Below are 21755 nucleotides of genomic sequence, written 5' to 3'. Positions count from 1 at the left end.
TTCTAGATAGGGAACCATATATTAATTGCAACCTGTGTTATTCTGGCATGGAAGAGGAAGATCAGATAATAATAACTAGAAAGGACATTATAGGTCAAAACACTTTACAGATATTTTCATATAATTCTTCAGAACAACCCTATAAATCAGGCAAGATGTTGCCTTTGACTTACAGATACAAGGGAGTTCAGAGGAGTTAGATAACTTCCAAGCTCCAAGATCCAATCTTGGATTTACCTACTGTGGCTCCTGGCAGTCCTTCTACCATGTCACATTGGTCCTGGCCTGTGGGCTGCAGAGCCAGGAAATTGGTTCTCTCTGGATGATTCCAATTCTCATAGCATAGGTACAGGCCCATGAAGGCCTGGCATCGCATCTGAATAAGACCAATATGAAAGCCCTCACTGTGGTGGATAATCTGGTACAGGGTTAACACACCTCACAAAGATGGTTCCCAGGGGGGCAGGGGTGATAATACTTCCATGTCCCACTTCCTCAATCTTCTTTCTTGATTGCAAGAAATTCAGCTCTACCCAACCAATTAAAAAACATATCCCAACATGCCTTAGAATAAGTCTTGTTTCTGTTCAACTTCTTTCCTCTTTCAAGTTAAAATGGCAACTTCCATTTGAATCCAACTATAGATAGATAGGTAGATAGATAAATAGATATAGATATAGATGTACTGTACTACTCATCTTAAAGTTATGTTCTGACTACACTGAAACTAGTTCAGTCACTCTTGATTAGTACTGATGCCCGAATTCTGAGTGTTTGTATGTGCTTCATCTTCTTTGTTCAGGTGGATAAAGGGTTTGGAAGATGACAAGCAGGAGACAGACGTGCACTACAACTCTCTGACTGGCGAGGGCAACTTCAACTGGCGCTTCCTGTTTCCCTTTCAGTACCTCCCCGCTGAGAAGCAAATGGTCATCACCAAGAGGGAGAACATCTTCTCCTTAGAGAAGATGGAGTGTAAGACTCCAGCCGTGTTGGTGCTCCAGGTCTGGGATTTTGAAAGGCTGTCCTCAGATGACTTCCTAGGTAAGCCAATGGCTTCATCCAGTTTGTATTTTTAAAGGTTCTATCTCAGTTGTTGTTTTGTTTTGGTCAGTCATGGGGCCTGAACTCTGGGCCTGGGTGCTGTCCCTCAGCTCTTCAGCTCAAAGCTAGCGCTCTACCACTTGAGACACAGTGCCATATCTGTTTTTTTCTGCTTATGTGGTGCTGAGGAATCGAACCCAGAGCCTCATGCATGCAAGGCAAGCACTTTACCACCCACCCACCTTCCTAGCCCCGTCTCAGTTTTTGAAGAGCTAAGTTCGATTTGTGTATGTGCATGTATGTGCACAAGTGGGCCAGTTTTAAGTCTTGAACTCAGGGCCTGGGCCCTGTCCCTCAGTTTTTTTCCCCTACAGGCTAGTACTCTACTACTTGAGTCATAGTGCTCCACTTCTGGCTTTTTTTCTGGTTGATTTGGGATAAAAGTCTTATGGACTTTCCTCCTGGCTTGCTTTAAACCATGATGCTCTCAGATAGCTTCTTGAGTAGTTAGGATTATAGGCATGAGCCAACAGTACCTACTAGTGCCCAATCCAATTTTTTTTTTTAATTTAATTTTATTTTATTTGAGAACATACTGTACAGAGGGGTTACAATTACATGGGCAGGATAATGCATACATTTCTTACCAAGCATTGCAGCCTCCTCCTTTATTTACCCTTCACCTCCCTTCCCAGCCTCCCCCCTCCCCCGCACCCAATCATACCCCCCCCCCCCACACCGACATTGTAAAGCTGGTTTTGACATGACATTTTGTACTTCTCATTGTTGCAACAGGTCCACCTGAATCCTTAAATGACTTGTTTGTCCCCATCTCCTCCACATGTTATGCTGACATCAAATATAGTGAAAGCGGGGGTTACACTGTGGGGGAGGGACATACAAAGCAACAAAGAAATAATCTTATAAATGCATTAGAAACACATGCATGAAAGAAACAAAAACATTAAAATACATATTTGAGGGTTTGTTTTCCTAACATCACATTATCTGACTTTTTCCGCTTGACTCATACCTATACTAGATATTGCAAATAAGGGAAACCATGGGACCTATGTTTCTTTGGGCCTGGCTTACTTCACTTAATATAATTTTTTCCAAGCCTTTCCATTTCCTAACAAATGGGGAAATGTCATTCTTTCTGATGGAGGCATAGAATTCCGTTGTGTATATATACCACATTTTCTTGATCCATTCATCTACTGAGGGGCATCTGGGTTGGTTCCATATCTTAGCTATGGTAAATAATGGTGCAATAAACATAGTTGTGCTGGTAGCTTTAGTGTGATCTTTTTTGTAAACATTAGGGTAAATGCCCAAAAGTGGGATTGCTGGGTCATAGGGGAGTTCTATGTGAAGTCTTTTGAGGAACCTCCATACTGCTTTCCAAAGTGGTTGAACAAGTTTACATTCCCACCAACAATGAAGTATGGTTCCTTTCTGTCCACATCCCCTCCAGCATCTGTTGTTGTTAGAGTTCTTGATTTTTGCTGTTCTAACTGGAGTGAGGTGATATCTCAATGTTGTTTTGATTTGCATTTCTTTTATGGCTAGGGATGTTGAACATTTCTTCATGTGTCTATTGGCCATCCTTCTTTCTTCTTCAGAGAAGCTTCTCTTTAAGTCTTTCGCCCACTTACTTATTGGGCAGTTGTTTCTTTGAGGATTTGTTGTTGGGTGGTTTAATTTTTTGAGTTCCAAGTATATTTTAGATATGAGACCCTTGTCCGTTGTATGGCTAGTAAAGATCTTCTCCCAATCCGTGGGCTTTCTATTGATCTTGCTAGCTATGTCATTTGCCCTGCAGAAGCTCTACAACCTTATGCAATCCCATTTGTCCAACCTTTCTTTGATTTGTTGTGTTTCCGGGTCTCTATTCAGAAAATTTCGGCCTGAGCCAAGGAGACCTAGGGTTTCTCCTATTCCATCCTGTAATGTTTTCAGAGTGTCTGCTTTGAGTTCAAGGTCTTTGATCCATTTGGAGTTGATTCTGGTGCAGGGTGATATATAAGGATCTAGCTTTAGTTTTCTACATGTAGTTAACCAGTTTTGCAAGCACCATTTACTGAAGAGGCTGTCTGTCTTCCATTCTATTGTTTTAGCTCCCTTATCGAAGATTAGATGGCTATAGGTCTGTAGGTTCATTTCTGGGTTTTCAATTCTACTCCATTGGTCCTGAGGTCTGTTCTTATGCCAATACCAAGCTGTTTTGATTACTATGGCTTTATAGTAGAGTTTGAAATTTGGTATTGATATTCCTCCAGCAGTGTTCTTTCCGTTGAGGAGTGTTTTTGCTATTCGGGGTCTTTTATTGTTCCATATGAATTTTTGAATTGCCTCTTCTATTTCCTTGAAGAATGAGGGTGGAATTTTGATAGGTATTGCGTTGAATTTGTAGATAGCCTTGGGAAGTATTGCCATTTTTACGATGTTAATCTTTCCAATCCAGGAGCATGGGAGGTTTTGCCATTTTTTAAGTTCTGTGTTGATTTCCTTTTTCAAGATTTTAAAGTTTTCATCATAGAGGTCCTTCACTTGTTTAGTTAAGTTAATTCCTAGGTATTTTATTTTTTGTGGGGCTATTACAAATGGAGTTGCTTTCCTAATTTCAGCCACACTTTTCTCATTGTTGGCATACAGAAAAGCCATTGATTTTGGGGGGTTAATTTTATAACCTGCTACTTTGCCAAAGTTTTGAATCAGCTTGAGTAATTTGGGAGTGGAGTCTATGGGATTCTTTAAATACAAGATCATGTCATCTGCAAAGAGGGAGAGTTTTATTTCTTCTTTCCCTATTTGGATCCCCTTTATGTCTGTATCTTGTCTTATTGCTGTAGCTAGGCATTCTAATACTAGATTGAAGAGAAGTGGAGAGAGTGGGCATCCTTGTCTTGTTCCTGAGTTAAGAGGAAATGGCTTTAGTTTTTCACCATTGAGTATAATGCTGGCTGTAGGTTTGTCATATACAGCCTTTATTGTATTGAGGAATGTTCCATGGATTCCTAATTTTTCCAAAACCTTCATCATAAAGGGGTGTTGGATCTTGTCGAATGCTTTTTCTGCGTCTATTGAGATAACCATGTGGTTCTTATTCTTGCTCCTGTTGATGTGATGAATAATATTAATTGATTTGCGTATATTGAACCAGCTTTGCATCCCTGAAATGAATCCTGTTTGATCGTGGTGTATGATTTTTTGGATGAATTGTTGAAGTCGGTTGGCCAAAATTTTGTTGAGAAGTTTTGCATCAATGTTCATCAAAGAAATGGGTCTATAGTTCTCTTTCTTTGATGAGTCCCTGCCTGGTTTTGGGATGAGGGTTATGATGGCTTCATAGTCCAATTTTTATTTTTTACACGAAGAATAAAGTCAGTGTTATTTATTTTAAGGGGAAAAAAATGAAACCAGCCCGAGCAGCCATTACTAGGGGATTGGCTAAATAAATTGTAGTGAATTGGCCATCTATGCATTCAAATTGATATAAGTTGATATTCTATATCTGTTTAACTCATTTGTAAAATGAGGATGGCAATATTGCATACTTCGTAGGATGGTATAACTATAAAAATGGGACAATCCAATTAAAGAACCAACCACAGCACCTTCTACATACTAAGCAATCAATAGCTGAAAAACATGCCATCATTAAAATACTGGAATAGTTAATGAATTGGAAAGTTGAGCTGGATGCATTAGGGAAAAGACTCATATTTTTTGTAAAAAAATATATGTCATATATAAAGATTTAAAATTGAGGTTTACATATATAAAATAAGATTTATATACAATGAGATTTTGAGATTTATATATAGATATTTTTATATATATACTGAGATTTATATATGAGATTTATACGTATAAATGTATATTGACATGTATAGGAAAAAGAGCTAGTCAGAGATGTGAAAGAGAAAGAGGAAGAGAGAGAGGAGAATAGGACCAGCAACAAGACAGCAATAGCACAAGAGCCTGCTTTTGGAGGATGGAATTTTGAAAACTTTTTCAATACTTTTTTTCTGCTAATAGGCATGCAGTAAAATTTCCAGGATTACCAAGTATTATTTTATAAAGGGAAAAAATAGCTAAAGGGAGATACAAAACTCTCTCATCACAGTATCTTAGTCTGCAAAAATATCCTAGAGGACCTACTGAGTGCCCTCCAGTGTCATGGGTGGAGGGGCTCAATCTCCACCCTGAAGAAGTTCAATGGTGTCCAAAAGGGAGGTGACATGGTATATGGGGTGGGAGATTCTTGTGGGAAGCTCAGTGCTGAAGCAGAAAAAAACAAGCTGAGGAAGACTCTGGGCGCTGGTTTCAGACAGTAGGGAAGGCGGTCAGCAGTGAAAGCCCTCAAAACTGAGGCCTGGAAGTGGTGCACAACCGCTCTGCCTTGTCCCTGTCTGCCACCATGCTTCAGTTTTTCAGTGGCACCTGCATGTCTCGGTCATAGCTGTACTCCCACTGCACAACGCATGTGACATCCAAGGCAGCGTGTGAATGACTAGCGGGTGAATGGCTGACTTCCGGTGTTGACTGAAAAGCCTTCCATTCCCTGTGAAAGCATTCGCATAGCTTTCCTGAGCATCTTTCTCTCCACAGGCTCCCTGGAGATGAACCTCAACAGCTTCCCTCGAGCAGCCAAGTCTGCCAAAGCCTGTGATCTCTCCAAGTTTGAAAATGCAAGTGAGGAGAACAGGATCTCTATATTCCAGCAAAAGCGAGTGCGTGGCTGGTGGCCTTTTGCTAAAAGCAAAGAGCTGACAGTAAGTGACAGCTGTGTGAGGCCAGGGGACCCTGGTGCTCTTTCAATGAGTCATTTGGTGAATTTCAAACTAAGTGCTTTGCAGTGAGGTCAAGTCCTTGAAGCAAAGGTCCCACTGAGAAGCAAGTTTCTGAAGCTCTGTAAATGCATTAAGCCTCTGCATTTCAACTATCTGATGGAACAGCTATCTGTGTTGGGGTGGTTTTCTACCTTTTGGGTCTGAACTTAACAGCCCTGCCTCCATTTTTTTCCTCAACATCACCTGACAGTATGCATAAAGTACAATTTTGATGTTAGTTTATCTTATCCTTTTACCCTCAAACATGAGATTCTATTTCTTTTTTTTAATGGTCCGTTTGCTGAAAACATCCTCAAGAAGGTAGTAGAGGGGAGATCCATTTAGTCTTTTCCAAATTGCCAGCACGGGTGGAATGTGAGGTAGGAATTTTGGACCTTTCACAGATATCAGAGAGAACATTTCGCTTCCTCCTTCCAGCCTGTGGGGGAGGAGGACTGACTTAAGCCATCAGGGAGGTTGTACTAAGGCTCTGAAGCTGATAAGTGGATTCTTTGGTCTGCTGCTAACTTCTGTCTCTGCTCTCAGGGTCCAATGGGGGTGAGGCAGGGGTTCCCGTTGTAGCTAACTGGGTAAATGGCAGCAGCGGGGCTGACCCATGGTGTCTAGTCCTGCTGTGTTTTCTGGAAGCTTTTTATTTTGCTCCATTGTCAGTTTAGTCCTCAATGATTGGTAAGTCTGGTAAAAAGCCTTAAAGACTTACTGAGGCCTTACCACTCTGAGGTTGGTTCTAGGCTCAGGGTTTAGCACTTAATAGATGCTCAGTTGATGTTTGTCAGATGAATGAAGGAATTCAGAAATGAATTTGTCGTGGCGTCTGTGGTCAAACAGCTGTAAGCTGGAAAGAGAGACAAAGGTGTTCCCACTAAAGTCATTCATGAGACAATTCAAGTGTGAAATGCACAGAAGAGAGCAATCTCATTCTCCAGGAAGGAGTTGATGTACCATGCAGAACAAAATGTGGTTTATCAAGAACAAAGGACAATGAAAGGAATTTTCTAGATGAAAATCACAGTGACGGAGCCCCAGTTGGAAGGATCAGTAGCCAGAATTTCTAACATGTCCAATGAGGTTAGGAAATGAGGAGGGTCAAGACCAGAAATCCAGGTTCAAGTTCATAACTTTGTGACATCATTCTTGTGACTATACATTAATATATATATATATATATATATATATATATACATGCACAATCATATAGCTTCAGTCATCTTGTATCGTTCTTACACTCCTTCAGCATTCCCCAAACATGGACAGCCCACTTCTGTTCTCTCATTTTCATCTTCCATGCTATTTATTTGTTTCTTCATTTCATCCAATAAACATTGACTGCATATCTATTTAATGATAGGCCCTGGGAATAAAATAGAGTAATATAGATAAATTCTCCACCATCATAGAACTTACAATGTAAAGTTAATGAATGATACCCTCGCAGACACACAAGGCAAAGGCACAGTTTACAACAAAAGAAAAGACCAGGTGGGAGGCACAGTGCAGAATTAAAGAGTACCCAGTGCTGGTAGGCCTTTCTATGGCTGTGAAACTACATTGAGACTGACTGAGCCACAGGAGAGAAAACACAAGGAAAGCATCTTTCCACTGAGCAAATATCTCAGGGAAAGACTCAGAGGTGAAAGCAAATCTGGTCTTGAAACACCAAAGTATGAACTAAAAAAAAAAAAATCCTTCCAAAGCAGAGCATGGCGAGATGGCGTGGGCAAGGTGGCGAGCCCCTGGCATGCAGGTGTGCAGGTCACAAGGCCAGGTTGAATGTTTCATTTATTCTCAGGAGGCAGCCACTGAGCAGTTTCCACTGGAAGGTTAGGGGCGTGGACTCACAATGGGGAGGAGAGGATCAAATTGGAGAAAGAGACAGAGAAGAGCTAGAGTTGCGCCTAGAAGAGGCAGAGAAAGAGAATGGTTTAAAAAGAACAGGAAAGGGACTGGGAAGGTGGCTGAGTGGTAGAGCCTGAGGCCCTGGGTTCGATTCCTCAGCATCACATAAGCAAAAAGAAAAAAGCCGGAAGTGGTACTGTGGCTCAAGTGGTAGAGCGCCAGCCAGCCTTGAGTTGAAAAGCTGAGGGACAGCGCCTAGGCCCAGAGTTCAGGCCCCACGACCAGACCCCAAAAAATAAATAAAATAAAATAAATAAAAATAACAGGAAAGATAAGAAAAGAAATGATGAAGCAAGCCCAGAGAGTGTGAACTTTGACGGGTTATTGGGTTATGATGTCAAAGACTTCTTAGCCATTACGGTGAAATGACAAAGACTCCAGGGCTGTTGAATGTAGCATCAGAATGTTCCCTGGCAACCTTAAAAAACAAGGTTGTGATCTCTTTAACAGCCTTGTTTCTAATATGCTAAAAGTGGAAACACCCAAATGTCCAACAGCAGAGGAATGCATACATAAGGAAGGATGTAACTGCACAATGGAATATTACTCAGCCATAGAAAAGAGTGAAGGATTCATACATACTACATGGATATACTTTGCAAACATGCCAAGTGAAAGAAGCCAGTCACAAGAGACCATATAAACACTGATTCTTTATATGAAATTTCTGTAATAGGCGATCAAGAAAAAAAATGTTAGTGGTTGGCAGCATCTGGGGCGAAGGAAATGTGATTGTCACTGTCCCCAGGGTACCCCTTCAAGGCCATCTTAGGGACAACGTCTGGTTCTGTTACTTACCAGCTGTGTGACTTCAGGTAACTTTATCTCCCTAAGTCTCAGCTTCTTTACCTGCAAAAATAGGAAAGAAGAACATATGCACCACACAGAGCTATTCGGTGTCTTAAAAGTCACAGAATCTGTGTGCCCAGCACAAATAAAGTGCTCCACAATTGTCAGAATTTGGTTTGAACCATTGCTTGGCAGTAAGTATTTTAACCATTCCCTGTTCCCATCTCCTATTTGGGCCTTAAGACAAGGGAAATGTTTCTAACTAGGAATAGGGGAATATCTTAGTCAGTGAGCACTGTCTGATTCTAACGGGTTAAGAGTGGGGTGAAGGGTAGAGGAGACTAAGCTTTCAATACTGTGCTTCAAGCTATTTCATAAATGGTATTTGCCAAGATGATAGACTCATCTACCTTATGACAATGACTCTCTTATTATTAAGTGTAGGAGCTTTCAATGAAATATTCTTCATCTCTGTTAATGAGAAAGTTTCCCTTTTAGCGGTTACTGTACTGCTCCTGCTGCTAGTCACTTGTTGAATGCTTAAAGGGAACATTTTCTGGGTGGGTCTTTGGGAGTAGTGTCCCGAATCAGAGATGAATGGGATGTAGCCCATAGCCCAAAGAGCTTGTTGTAGGAACACAGACCAGAGAAGCATCCAGCAACCATGAGCTTTTAGAGTGTTGCATGCTTTGACCACAGCAATAACAAGTATTGCTAGTATGAATGGATTGTGCCAGACACAATTCTGAAGGACTGGAAACACAAAGTGACAATGGCCAGACCTAATATGACTATAGAAGTCTGACATCCCACTTCTGACTCCTGGCCTCTGACCCTTGACTTAGGTGACACATATCTCAAGAAATCAAAGCACATCTTCTGCAGTGATCAGCCCCACATGGGCAGGCTTGATCAAAGACACCGTTTTCCCTGACCTTGCCCCTGTTTCCAAGAAGCTCTGCCACCCAGTCACACAGTCAGCTGGCTTTTACCTCCCCCAAACCAGCACCCTCCATTCAGAGCTAATGTAAAGTCTTTGTTCACTGTGAAGCTACCTAGTCCTCTGTCTGTGAGTTTATGCTAAACAGAAGTGATAGAAGCTGACTCCTTTCTACAGCAAGCTCTGAAGAAATGCTCTCAATTGAGTCTCATTTCGGAGCACTTTGTTGACTTCTACCATTTAAATGCTTAATATAGACTGACTCATTTATCTGTGTGTGTGTGTGTGTGTGTGTGTGTGTGTGTGTGTGTGTGTTATCAGACTCTAGTTTACAAAAAAGGAAGGTGAGGTATACAGAGATTAAGTAACTTATCTCATGTTAACATAGCTCGTCAAGACTCAGACCCAAGCAGTGTGGGTCTAAGTTCCTTGGCCTTAACCACTGTGCACTACCCTTCCTTTTCTAGCAGAGGATCATGGAGGCAGAAAGATGTGAAATCTGATTCTGGGCTCATCTGCAGGCTTCTGCATGGAAGGCTCAGGTGACATCTACTGTGAAAATAAAACATAAAGCAAAACCTTCTTCCAACACAGAAAGCTTCTCCACACATATAGTAGAAGATAAAAAAAACAATTCTATTACTAAATAATCATCAACCCATAATGTGATGTGTATCATAAGCAAGCGGCTCAGACATTACAGAGTGGATAAAAATGTTGAAAGGGGTGACACTGATCAAGATATATTGTATTTGGGGCTGGGAAGGTGGCTCAGTGGTAGAGTGCTTGCCTTGCATGCATGAGGCCCTGGGTTCAATTCCTCAGCACCACATAAGCAAAAAGAAAAAAAAAGCCGGAAGTTGCGCTGTGGCTCAAGTGGTAGAGTGCTAGCCTTGAGCTGAAGAGCTGAGGGACAGTGCCCAGGCCCAGAGTTCAGGCCCCACGACTGGACCCCCTCCCAAAAAAAGATATATTGTATTCAGAACTGCTTTGTTAAATGGCAAACTCCTTGATACAACTGCTTAAAGATAATAGTAATTTTAAAAAAGAGATTACAAAGACTGAAAGAAACCTCATCCCATGTGTAGTCTAGTGGTTATTACCTTCCGTATACCTATTTTCAAAGTTAGTGATAACTAGTTCTCTCCAAGAGGACTTCACTGACATCTGTCAGACCTTGTTCATTCTAGATTTTCTCAGTAACTAGAGCAACCACCTGTGTTAGACCCTTGGCTTTACTAGTAGGAGGCAGAAAATTAGCAAATCTTTGCAATACAAGGTAATTTTGCAAATAGGAATAATATACTGGCAGAAGTTAGGCCTCTGTGCTCCCTCATAATAAAAATAGGGATTATCCCTCAGCCCTCATCTCTCTAAAAATCTTTTTTATTTATTTTTAAGGCATTTGAGACAAAGTTTCAATGTGTTTCAAGATTGGCCTAGAAACTTCTGCTCATCCTGCTTCGGCCTCCAGGGTAGCAAGGGTTACAAGGCCTACAGAAGCTGGCCGAACTAGGGTGCTAAATCTCTTGATGTTTACATTTCACAAAATTGACTCCAGAGTCATTGAGAAAGACATTCCTGATAAGGGCAGAAGCCTATCCAGTCTACAAAATGATTTATGAACATTTCAAAGAGAAGAAAGAACACGTATAATTACAGCTCTTTTCAAAATAACACTCTGAGAAGGAAGAGGGCAGGTCTCCCCTTGACTCCCAACGGGCAACAAGGAGCCTCTTTTTTGTGTCTTATACATCGTAAAGGGAGAACAGAACTCAATGCCTTTCTCCACACAGCTCTCTGGGCTGACTCTAGCAGGTGACCCAGACCTTGAAAACCCTGCTGGGCCTGAAACCAAGGTACAAACCTCTTCTAGTAGCCCCATGGGGGAAGCTCAGCCACCAGTGACATTCTTTTCGTACTTTAACAAGGTGGAGGGTCTCAGAGAAAAGAGCGTAATAGAAAACCTCTGCCACTTGGAGCACTTCTTGTCTCCAAGCCTCAAGGTCCAGGCCTCTAACCGAATGGGCTGGAATGGTTGGCCTCCAAGGCCGGGCAGGTTCTCCAATATCATCACAACACTGACCCTCTCCCAATGATTTGAAGCATTTACATCATCACTGTTTTCTTGTCCCAGCTACTGGCAGGGAAGAAGGGGTTTGTTTACATTCACTGCCATCTGCCAGGTCTATTTTTAAAGCTGCTTATCAGTACCCCAAGCAGGATGATTTAGACGTTTGGATCGCACAATGTCTAGGGTGGAATGTGGCTGTCCTCAAGGGCTGTGTAAAAGAGCTCAGGAGATTGCTGAGGCTTGAGTGCCCTTGGGAAAGCAAAGGACATGCCTACAGTACATGCTCTTCATGAACACATGGCACCATGCACCTGATACCCCATCCTGATATCATTGCCTCAAACTACCTTTATAGAAATCACTCCAGTAAGAGGTAGAAGTTTCTTTCATAGGCGAATCCCACAAATCAGTAGCCCAGGTCAAGTCTCAGAGACATTAATGACTACAATTTAAAGGAAGGAGGTTTCTTCTCACTGAATAGGGCAAAGGGTTCACTTTACTAGTATCTTGAAGGGCATAGCTTAGCTGAGGAAGCTGGTAGGCAGCCCATGAAATTCAGATTCTGTAGGATCAGAGAAGGGAGGATTTTTATATAAATTGTGTGTGTATGTGTGTGTGTGTGTGTGTGTGTGTGTGTGTGTGTGTGTACGTGTGTGTGTGAGTGTGTTAGTATTGGGATGTGAACTCAGGGCTTGGTCACTGTCCCTTTCACTCCAGGTTGGTGCTCTACCACTTGAGCCCCACATCCATTTCCAGCTTTGTGCTGGTTAATTGGAGAAAAGAGTCTCATAGACATTTTTTTCTTATCCAGACTGACTTTGAACCCCAACCCTCAAATCTCAGCCTTCTGAGTAGCTGGGATTACAGGCAGGAGCCATCAGCACCCAGCTGATGAAGACAGTATTTTTAAGACTGAGTATATAATGTATATTTATAAAAAAAATTGAAAAGGATAAACTGTAGAAAAGAAATAGCACACATTCATCTTCTGTCTAGGGAAAAGTATTGCTGATGTGTTGGTTATTTCCATATTTTTTCTATGGATAGACTAAATATAACAGTAGTCATAGACCATGTTTACAATAGGATCTTCTTGGATTGCCTTGCACGTGTAAATCCTCCTGTAGGATCCCCGGCACTGCATAACATAAGCATACCATAGATTATATCTTCTTCATTTTGCTCACTCAGTATTACCATGATCACTTCCAACATTATATTTTCTAAACTATAGTTAAATCTTTATCTTCTCAAGAGAAAGAGGCCACAATGTAATCACTATCCTTTCTCTCAACATTTATTCTTTTTTATAAAAAAATTAAATTTACAGAGAAGTTGAAGGAATAGGGATACAATGATCGGTCCCAGATCTACTATCTATACTTGTTACTGTTTCTATACTTGTTACTGTTGTTTCTATACTTGTTACTGTTTCTATACTTGTTACTGTTTCTATACTTGTTACTGTTTTTGGCATATTTATTTTGTCTATATATTTGTGCAAGGATGTTTAGGTATCTATCTCTCTACCTGATACTTTTTACTGTATTTTTTTTTACTATTTGAGTGTAAATTATAGGCATTCTAGAACTTCACCCCGAAATGATGTATTTATCATGTATCTCTTAAGAATATAAACACTCTCCTACAGTGAAAGCATCATGTATAAGAGAGGTAATAAAGATTTCCTAGTACAATTGGATATTCACTTCTTTGTCTATATAAAAACAATACCCATTGCTCCCCACATATACTTCATAACTATTTCTTTTTTCCTACAAAATCTGATCCTAGTTGATGTACTGCTATTGTTTTTACCTCTCTTTAGTCCATATAATTTGAGATTAGTCCTCTGATTTTTTAAACTAAGGCATTGACTAATTGATGAGATTAGGCCTGTTGTATCTGGCTGTTTTCTCATGATGTTGTTTATTTTATTCCCTATCCCTTCTGTCTTCTCTGAATGGGAAATGAAGCACAACAGGTTTGTCGTTCTGGTTAAATATTCTTTTGACCAGAACACACAGCATGTGATGCTGTTTACTGCAGGGTGAAGTGTGTCAGGGAGCACATGCTGTCCTGTATGTATGGCACTTGGTTGTTTCACTGGGTTATATTGGTAAAGGTACATTTTCCCCTTGGCATTTAGCAAATAGCCGGTCGGGTAACATTTTGGCACTGTGGGGAATTCCTTTGCTGCCACCACCTTTTACCCAGTGGTTTTAGCAACAGTGAGGACCTTGATTAGCTCATTTCATTGGTTTTGTAAGATTGTTTCCCTTGCCTTCCCTTCTGTTCTTTCTTCTTTTCTGCCTTCCTTTTTCTGCCTGTCTGTCCACTTATCTGTATCTATCTATCATCCAAGCCTATCATTCTGTCTTCATTTTTAGTTGGCATTCATCTATGAAGAAGAATTTTCCACCATAGACTGGAAATGTAGTCATTGACCTCTCCCGCTCCCCACAGAGACAAAATAAAGTCTTCGTTTTATCTCTTAATTTCTGAATTTTGGAACCAAGAGTTAGTATAAGAATCATTCCCAAAGCTGGGCACCAATGGTTAATACCTGTGATCCTAGCTACTCAGGAGGCTGAGATTTGAGAATAATGGTTTGAAGTCAGCCTGGGCAGGAAACTCCATGAAACTCTTATCTCTAATTAACCACCAAAAAACCAGAAGTAGAACTATGGCTCAGTGGTAGAACACCAGCCTTGAGTGAAAAAGCTAAGAGACAGCACCCAGGCCCTGAGTTCAAGGCCCAGTACTGGTACAGAAAAAAAAAAAAAAAGATAACCTCCAATAATGAAAAATGGGACATTTTTCTCTTGTTCCTTTTTAAAAATATCCCTATAGACTCATGAATTAAAAAAAATTTATCATCTAGTAGTTTACACTGAAAAGACCTATTGACAAAATTGACATTAACATTTGGATCCTGGTTTTGAACCTGAAGTGAATGACTTCAGGTATAGGGCAGATAAATCCAGGATGAGCCTGGGATAGCTCATTGAGGCAAATGGGACAATTTGAAGCCCTAAAGGAAGAATAACCATGCTTTGTGCATGAGGCTTTTGTGAGTTTTGAATTATTTGCTTAATTCAGCACCCAGAAATGGAATTTCTAGGTTGAGGATGTGACTATACACACACATTCATGTATACCAACACATATAATATGTACATCTAAGCATATATGATGTATATATCCCTTTTCTAAAGAACTTTACCAGTGTACATTCTACCATTAATATGTGAGAATACCTATACCAGTAAGATTTGCATTATAATGAACACTAATCATCGATGCAGACGGCATGTCTATTCTAAATGCAATCACCTCCCAACTTCCCCCAGTGTACAGTCTCCAGGCATGCTGAAGTTTGATGCTCATCAACAGTTAAATACAGTACAACACATTCTGCATCTTTTTTTTTTAAGAGATCTTTTCTTATCATTTTCTGCCCGCCACAGATGGCCTTAGGTTAATAGATAGTCTCTCAAACTTTCTATTTTGGGTTTTTACTAAATTGATTTCAAATTATGCTTGGATAATATTGTTAGCTCAATACCCACGTTTGATGCTGGCTAGATACAGATGACTGGGGCAGGATGTGAAATGCTCTGTGAAGAGAGATAAGACAACAAGAAGCAGCATTTATCAGAACATGTTGGTTCCCTCACGACCTTCCTGATTCCCAACAGATATTTTCAGCCATTCAGGCAGTGTGGTAAGGCTCAGGCAAAGCTACCCAAGATAACCACCGATGACTCAGTGTCTGTAGCAGATTGATTTAATACTGTCTCAGCCTTCTTTTCCTTCAGTATTTTTTCATTAAGCATTTGGACCCAGGGTGCTCCTCTGGGTATTTTCTGGATGGACAGAGATGTTTATCATCAAGCCATGTGTTTCTACTGATGGTGGAGTATTCAAGGTGACAATTATAATTTTTAAAGATTTTCAACTTCCCAGGTACGAAGCTCAGCATTTGTACATGCGTTTTATTCATTTATGTTTAAAAGTAACCTTCCATGCTGCTAACATCCCCAGGACACAGAGACTTAGAGAGAACAGGGAACTCATCCAAGGTCACACAGTTAATAGAGCCTCATTTCAAGGCTGATCAGTTTACACTGTGTACTGTGCGCTCTACTCTTGGCTGAACTGTGCTATGATGCTACACTATAATACCTTAAACTCTCAAGGCCAGCTTACAGACTGGGGTCAATGAATATACCAATAACAAAGTAATGGTAAGGTGATGAGGTCTCTCCTTGGCATTTCAGAGAAAGTATACTCATTGTTAAATGAGTAGCCCACTTCTTGCTTTCCTCACTAAGGAGCTACTTGGACACAACAAGGAGCAGACAAATGAAATTTGCGGTCAGGAGACCTAGATACAAGTCCTGATGTGAAGCAAATTAGGCCACCTAATCAATGCTTGGTTTCCTTGGCTGCAAAGCAGAAATCAGAATGCTATGTACTTGTCTGGGTTGTCAAATGCTTTAAATGCAATCATGAATTCGTGAAGCACTACACAAGCTATAAAGCTCTATGGCTGAGCTTAGTAATAGAAATCAAAGAGCACTTCAGTCTGGTCCCAGTGTGTTCTCTGTTGATTTCTGTCCTCCCTTCCAAGCAGTCCAGAGCCTAGCAACTGCTTAGCTCCTTTTAAACTGACTCTCTATCAAACAGAGCCACTGGATGAAACTCCTAGTATATGAAATGCTGCTCAGTGTAGCTGAGGTCACTTCAAAAAGAACTCTGGAAATAAGTCCTGTGCAAACAGGAAAACAGAAAAGCCCTTTGTCATGAGCACAAGGCTATAAAGTCTTACCAGAGTTCCTTGGGCTTTAACCCTATCTTTGATAAATTTTTGAAGCAAAAGCCAGATAGTTCTAGCAAGCAACTAGCCATTTGACAGATAAACTGAGACCCTAAAACACAAGTGCCTTTAGATGGTGATTATGAAGATAATCATGCAATCATCTCATGTAAAACCTCTGGTCTAATTATTTTACCATTGGATGAATAAATTGTCAGGAAACTCATTATTGTAAATATATATATATATATATATATATATATATATATATTTAGCATCATTTAGACCTAGGTTCAAATTCTAAGCGATTGTCTTCTTTTGTTTATGACTTTAAAAACATTATTTGACCTTTCTGAGATCATTTCATCATATATGTAGAGGAAATCTACCTTGCTTATTGCTGAGATAGAAATATATATATATATGTAAGCCAATGGATGGATGGATAGATAGATACATAGCTACATAGACACTTAGATACATAATTACATAGACAGATACACACATACATAATTAGATATGTAGATAAGTACATAGATAGAACCAATCACAGAATAAATGAACCTGTAACAAGTAGGTAATCAATAGGTTATCACAATTACAATTTCAAATATAGTATTATGACTCCAAGTTGATAGCTATATAGAAGAGGTATTATAAGCAATGTAAACCTTAGATTCCTCCTATCCACAGCTTTCACATACTTTCTGAGTATTCTTACACCAAGTCACGGCCTTTGAGGCCACTGTTTCTCAGTAAGAATGAGAGACTGTGCATATCCCTGGATCTATGGAACGTTCCTGGATGACAGAACATATAATGATGGTTTGGGGTGTGTGTGTGTGTGTGTGTGTGTGTGTGTGTTCGTCATGGGGCTTGAACTCTGGGCCTGGGTACTGTTCCTGAGCTCATTAGCTCAAAGCTAGCAGTCTACTACTTGAGCCACAGCACCCACTTTCCAGGTTTCTGGTGGTTAATTGGAAATAAGAGTCATAAGGACTTTCCTGCTTGGGCTGGCTTTGAACCATGATCCTCTGATCTCAGCCTCCTGAGTAGCTAGGATTACATGTGTGAGCCATCAGTACCCAGCTATAATGATATTCTGAGTTAGTCCAGTGTTGCAATAAAAAGACTACATGGGACCACCCAAACTTGAACTCAGAACTTCACCTGAAACAACAGTCTACTATACTTCTTTACTCATTTAGACAGGTATGCCTTTCTCTTTCTTCCTGCCCCTCAACCTTATTCCAAATATTCTACTTCTTTTTCATTTTGCCCATGGCTACCTCATCATGGCAATCACGTCTTTTGGTTGAGAATCTCTCCTTTTTGGGGGATGAATCTATAAGTTCACATAGTACCTCTGTCTTAGCTGAACCTCAGACTTCTATGGCATAAGAAACCAACCATGGTATGTCTTGTCATTCTCTGATAGGTACCCTGAAATAGGCAGATTAAGGTACAGGTACAGGTGCATTCCTGGGCAGAAAGTGAGAGCCCATCTTAAAATATCAAATACAAATCAAAAGCAAAATCAAAAAGAGCTGGCGGCATGGCTCAATGGTAGAACACCTGCCTTACAAATGCAAGGCCCTGAGTTCAAACCCTAGTACCACAAAAGAAACATGCCAAGAAATATCTAATCTATGTGCCATCTGGAGAGTACAGCAAATGGTAATGGCATCATTAATAATGGTGGAATGTGCTGCAGTACTCTTTATAATGCTCCAGGTTGCTGCCCATTCTGCCTTGCTGTCCTCCACCCAGAATCGGTGCTCTTCTTTTGCTTAGAGATCAGGGCTTCTATTTTTCTTAATCTCTGTTAAGCCCCCAGTGCCTAGAATAATGACCAACTGAATGACTAAGAAAGAATCATCTACGGGTCCTGTCCCATCCTTTGACAGCCCAAGATTTATATCACAGCCTATAACTTTGGCTCTAAAGAAACCAATGACTCACAACGTTTAAATCAGAGGGTCTGCTTCTTACAAGTGGGGGTGAGGAGGATATGCAAGGTGGGGAGGGGAATGGGAAGGTGCTAGAATAAAGGATAAATCTGAAGCAATTAGTGGGGACAAAAATATAAATGATGGCTGAAAAGCAAGTATAAAGCTATTTGTTCTTGAAAATGGATAGAAAAGAAACACAGCCACAGGCACAAAAGGGCCCATTACTCAAGTCATTCACGCCCTTTCTGATTATGGTTAAGCTTCTATTTTTATTGGGTGTTGGGGAGGGGCATATGGTATTGAGCTTGAACTCCTCTCGTACTTGCCTGGCTGGCTTGTTTGCTTGACTGGTGCTCTTCTACTTGAACCACATGTCCAGCCTGCTGTTTATTTTGGAGATGGAGTCTTACAGACCTGTCTATCCCTGACTGGCTTTGAACTTGATCTCAACTTCCCAAGTAGCTAGGATTATAGGTGTGAGTCACTGGCGCCCAACAGTGGCTGAATTTTATCATTAGAATTAATGTGAAGTGGTTGGAAGTGGAGTGGTGCATGTGCCCAGGTGTCTGTGTGTCTACGGGTACTCAGGAGACTCTCCTTCCACAAAACTCATTAGTAAAGTCATTGTGTGGCTTTTATTATTCATCATAAAGTGATTTCTCCCAGGACCAAAAAGACAACAGTATTTCTCAAAATAAATCAGCGCATAATACAAATACTTCCTGACATTCCCTTTGCCCCAGAGAGTCTCTAAGACTAGATGCTAAAATTTGTGTCTTTTTCCCGCAGGGCAAGGTGGAAGCTGAGTTCCACCTCGTTACAGCAGAAGAAGCTGAGAAAAATCCTGTTGGGAAAGCCCGGAAGGAACCAGAGCCCTTGGCCAAGCCCAAGTGAGTGGGCTGTGGGTGGCGTGGGAAGTGGGGCCCGGGCTCTGCAATGCCTTGGGAGGGCTCAGAGGCCAGGGGTCGGGTGACCAGGGTCCTCCAACTGGTTAGGACCTTTGTACCTACCATCAGACTCTAATGTCTAAAGACCCAAGAGTGCTCGGCAAGTGACCCAAGAGTGCTCGGCAAGTGGAGAGGCTCTTGTCTGCAATGTATCACACAGCCTTTCTAGAAGTCTCTCCTGTGATTTTTCTACTTATTTTTTGGTGTGACTATGAATTTCACCTGAGGTTTTTGTTTTTAACTTGATCTCTAATTATACGGGAAAATAATTGTCTTAAAATTTCAAATCTGTTTCTGTCATAGTCTCTTATTGTCATAGTGGTCCTAACTAGAACTTTGAGTGACCGGCTACTTTCCCCTAAACAAATACTCAACTTACATTTGCCTCTTTGTGGTTGTACTATGAAGAGAATATTTTCCTCTCATAAGGCACAACTTTAGATCTCCAGAAGTAGAATTAGTAGAAAACAAACAAAGGCTTATTTCTTTAACTGGATTCCATATCAATTAAAAAAATAATTAGGGAGAAATATGAACTGTGTATACAAAAGTCTCTCTGAAATTGAAGTTGTCATATTCCCCTTCAGGCCCAAGAGTCTCAAGATAAGTGATCTTGTTTTAGCCTTTCACCTTTGTGGTCTTAGGAAAACAGTAGATACTTATCCATTAATTCAAATTTATTAATTAACTACTCATTAAAAGAGCACTTTGGAGAATACAGAAAAAATGTAAAACGCAAGCTGTATCTTCTAGGAGCCGTCAGTTTCTTTAGGGAGAAATAACAGAGACTCATACAATAGTTCTGAGAACATATGTTGGGCTCAGAAAGGGAGTAGAGCAAGTCAAGCAATCAGTGGGACAAGAATTCAGAATGAGAAGACTGATGGGCTGAGGTGGTCAGGCCAGGCTTCATGCAAAAGGTGGGACTGAGCTGGTTGTGGTGAGACGGGCGGGAATAGCCTGGCCTCTACCTGAGCTGTGCCTTGGATCTGGCTCTACTCCAGACCAGCCTTCAAAATCACAGGGGGATCACCTATGGTCCACTCCTCCAGTTCCTCTTTATCAGGCAGCCACGGTCTTCTCCCTCCATCCTATGGCCTCTTCTTATTCTTGTGGGTCCCCAAGAATGTCAAATGTTGAGATCCTTTCTCTAATGTTTTTCCCTCAGCCGCCCAGATACATCTTTCTCCTGGTTCGTGAGTCCCTTTAAATGTCTGTACCACCTCATCTGGAAGAACTATAAGAAGTACATCATTATTGCTTTCATTCTCATCATCCTTATCATCTTCCTCGTCCTCTTCATCTATACCTTGCCTGGAGCCATCAGCCGAAGGATCGTGGTGGGCTCATAGAAGTCACAGAGGAACCAGAACGTCCCTGTTCACAAATCGTCTTCTTTCTTCATCTGTGAACATCTAAGGATGTGCGGGGCAGGACACTGTGCTGAGGATGGAAGGGTAGACTCCGGGGGCCCAGAAACGGTCCTTGTGTCTCATGCTGCAGAGGAGAACACTTCTGCCCCACTACCATCTTTCTAACTTTATAAGTCTTAATTCATGTTTTGGGTTTTTTTGTTTTGTTTTGTCAGTCATGGGATTTGAACTCAGGGCCTAGGTACTGTTCCTGAGCTCTTTTGCTCAAGGCTATCACTTTACCACTTTGAGCCACAGCACCACTTACAGTTATTGAATTACTTGAGGGCAAGAGACTCACGAGGACTTTTCTTCCCAGGCTGGTTTTGAACCTTGATCCTCAGATCTCAGCCGCCTGAGTAGCTAGGATTACAGCCATGAGTCACTGGCACTTGGCTTAATTCATGTTTTTACCTATAGACAGCATGTAATAATGACTCCTTCACCTCTAGATATTCAACAGAGATCTCAATGGGACTTGAGTGAATGTTTTATTTCTTTGTCTGAGATTTTACTAGAAGTACTTTATTTCATATAAATATTTACAGCAAATAGACTGAAAATATTTGAGCAGAATATTGGATATTTAACCTGTACCATCTAATGTTAACCCAGTTTAATCGTCATGATTTATACCACACTGTCACTTATTTAGGCTGTGGTATTGGCTTGGAGAAAACCTGTATGCATTATTTAAAATACCTCCTTGTTGAACTTCCTACATAGAGACTAGATGTGGCCATTTTATCATTAAAAGTGACACTAGCAGAGCATGCTCAACAGTAGTCATGAGACACAGGGAAATCTACTTTGATTTACATTCTTCAGCAACTTCCAAAATCTATGAACTCCAACCATAGATGCTATGAATGGTCATCTCTCAGCCTGACCAGCATACATTCCGGGTTCTGAGTCTCAAACACAAATTAATTTCAAAACTAGCGTAGAAACAATACCCTATGCACTTGCCAAATGTTTTTCTTGAAAGTAATCTGATTTTTCATAATGTAGTCTCTGTAA

At 40.8% G+C, this 21755-nt stretch overlaps 1 protein-coding gene across 1 annotated transcript in view; it reads left to right on the top strand.

Annotated features, from left to right (window-relative positions):
• Positions 1-20675, top strand: part of Fer1l6 (fer-1 like family member 6) — a 125983-nt gene extending 105308 nt beyond the window's left edge. Inside the window, exons 37-40 of the mRNA XM_042673094.1 lie at positions 803-1044; positions 5662-5825; positions 19166-19266; positions 20492-20675. Of these exons, the coding sequence (XP_042529028.1) occupies positions 803-1044; positions 5662-5825; positions 19166-19266; positions 20492-20675 (691 nt within the window). The remainder of the gene's footprint in view (positions 1-802; positions 1045-5661; positions 5826-19165; positions 19267-20491) is intronic.
• The last annotated feature ends 1080 nt before the right edge of the window (positions 20676-21755 follow it).

Source organism: Dipodomys spectabilis, unplaced genomic scaffold, assembly GCF_019054845.1.
Source record: "Dipodomys spectabilis isolate Male_0828 unplaced genomic scaffold, ASM1905484v1 ptg000783l, whole genome shotgun sequence".
NCBI lineage: Eukaryota > Metazoa > Chordata > Mammalia > Rodentia > Heteromyidae > Dipodomys > Dipodomys spectabilis.
This window is presented reverse-complemented; position numbering and strand designations above follow the sequence as displayed.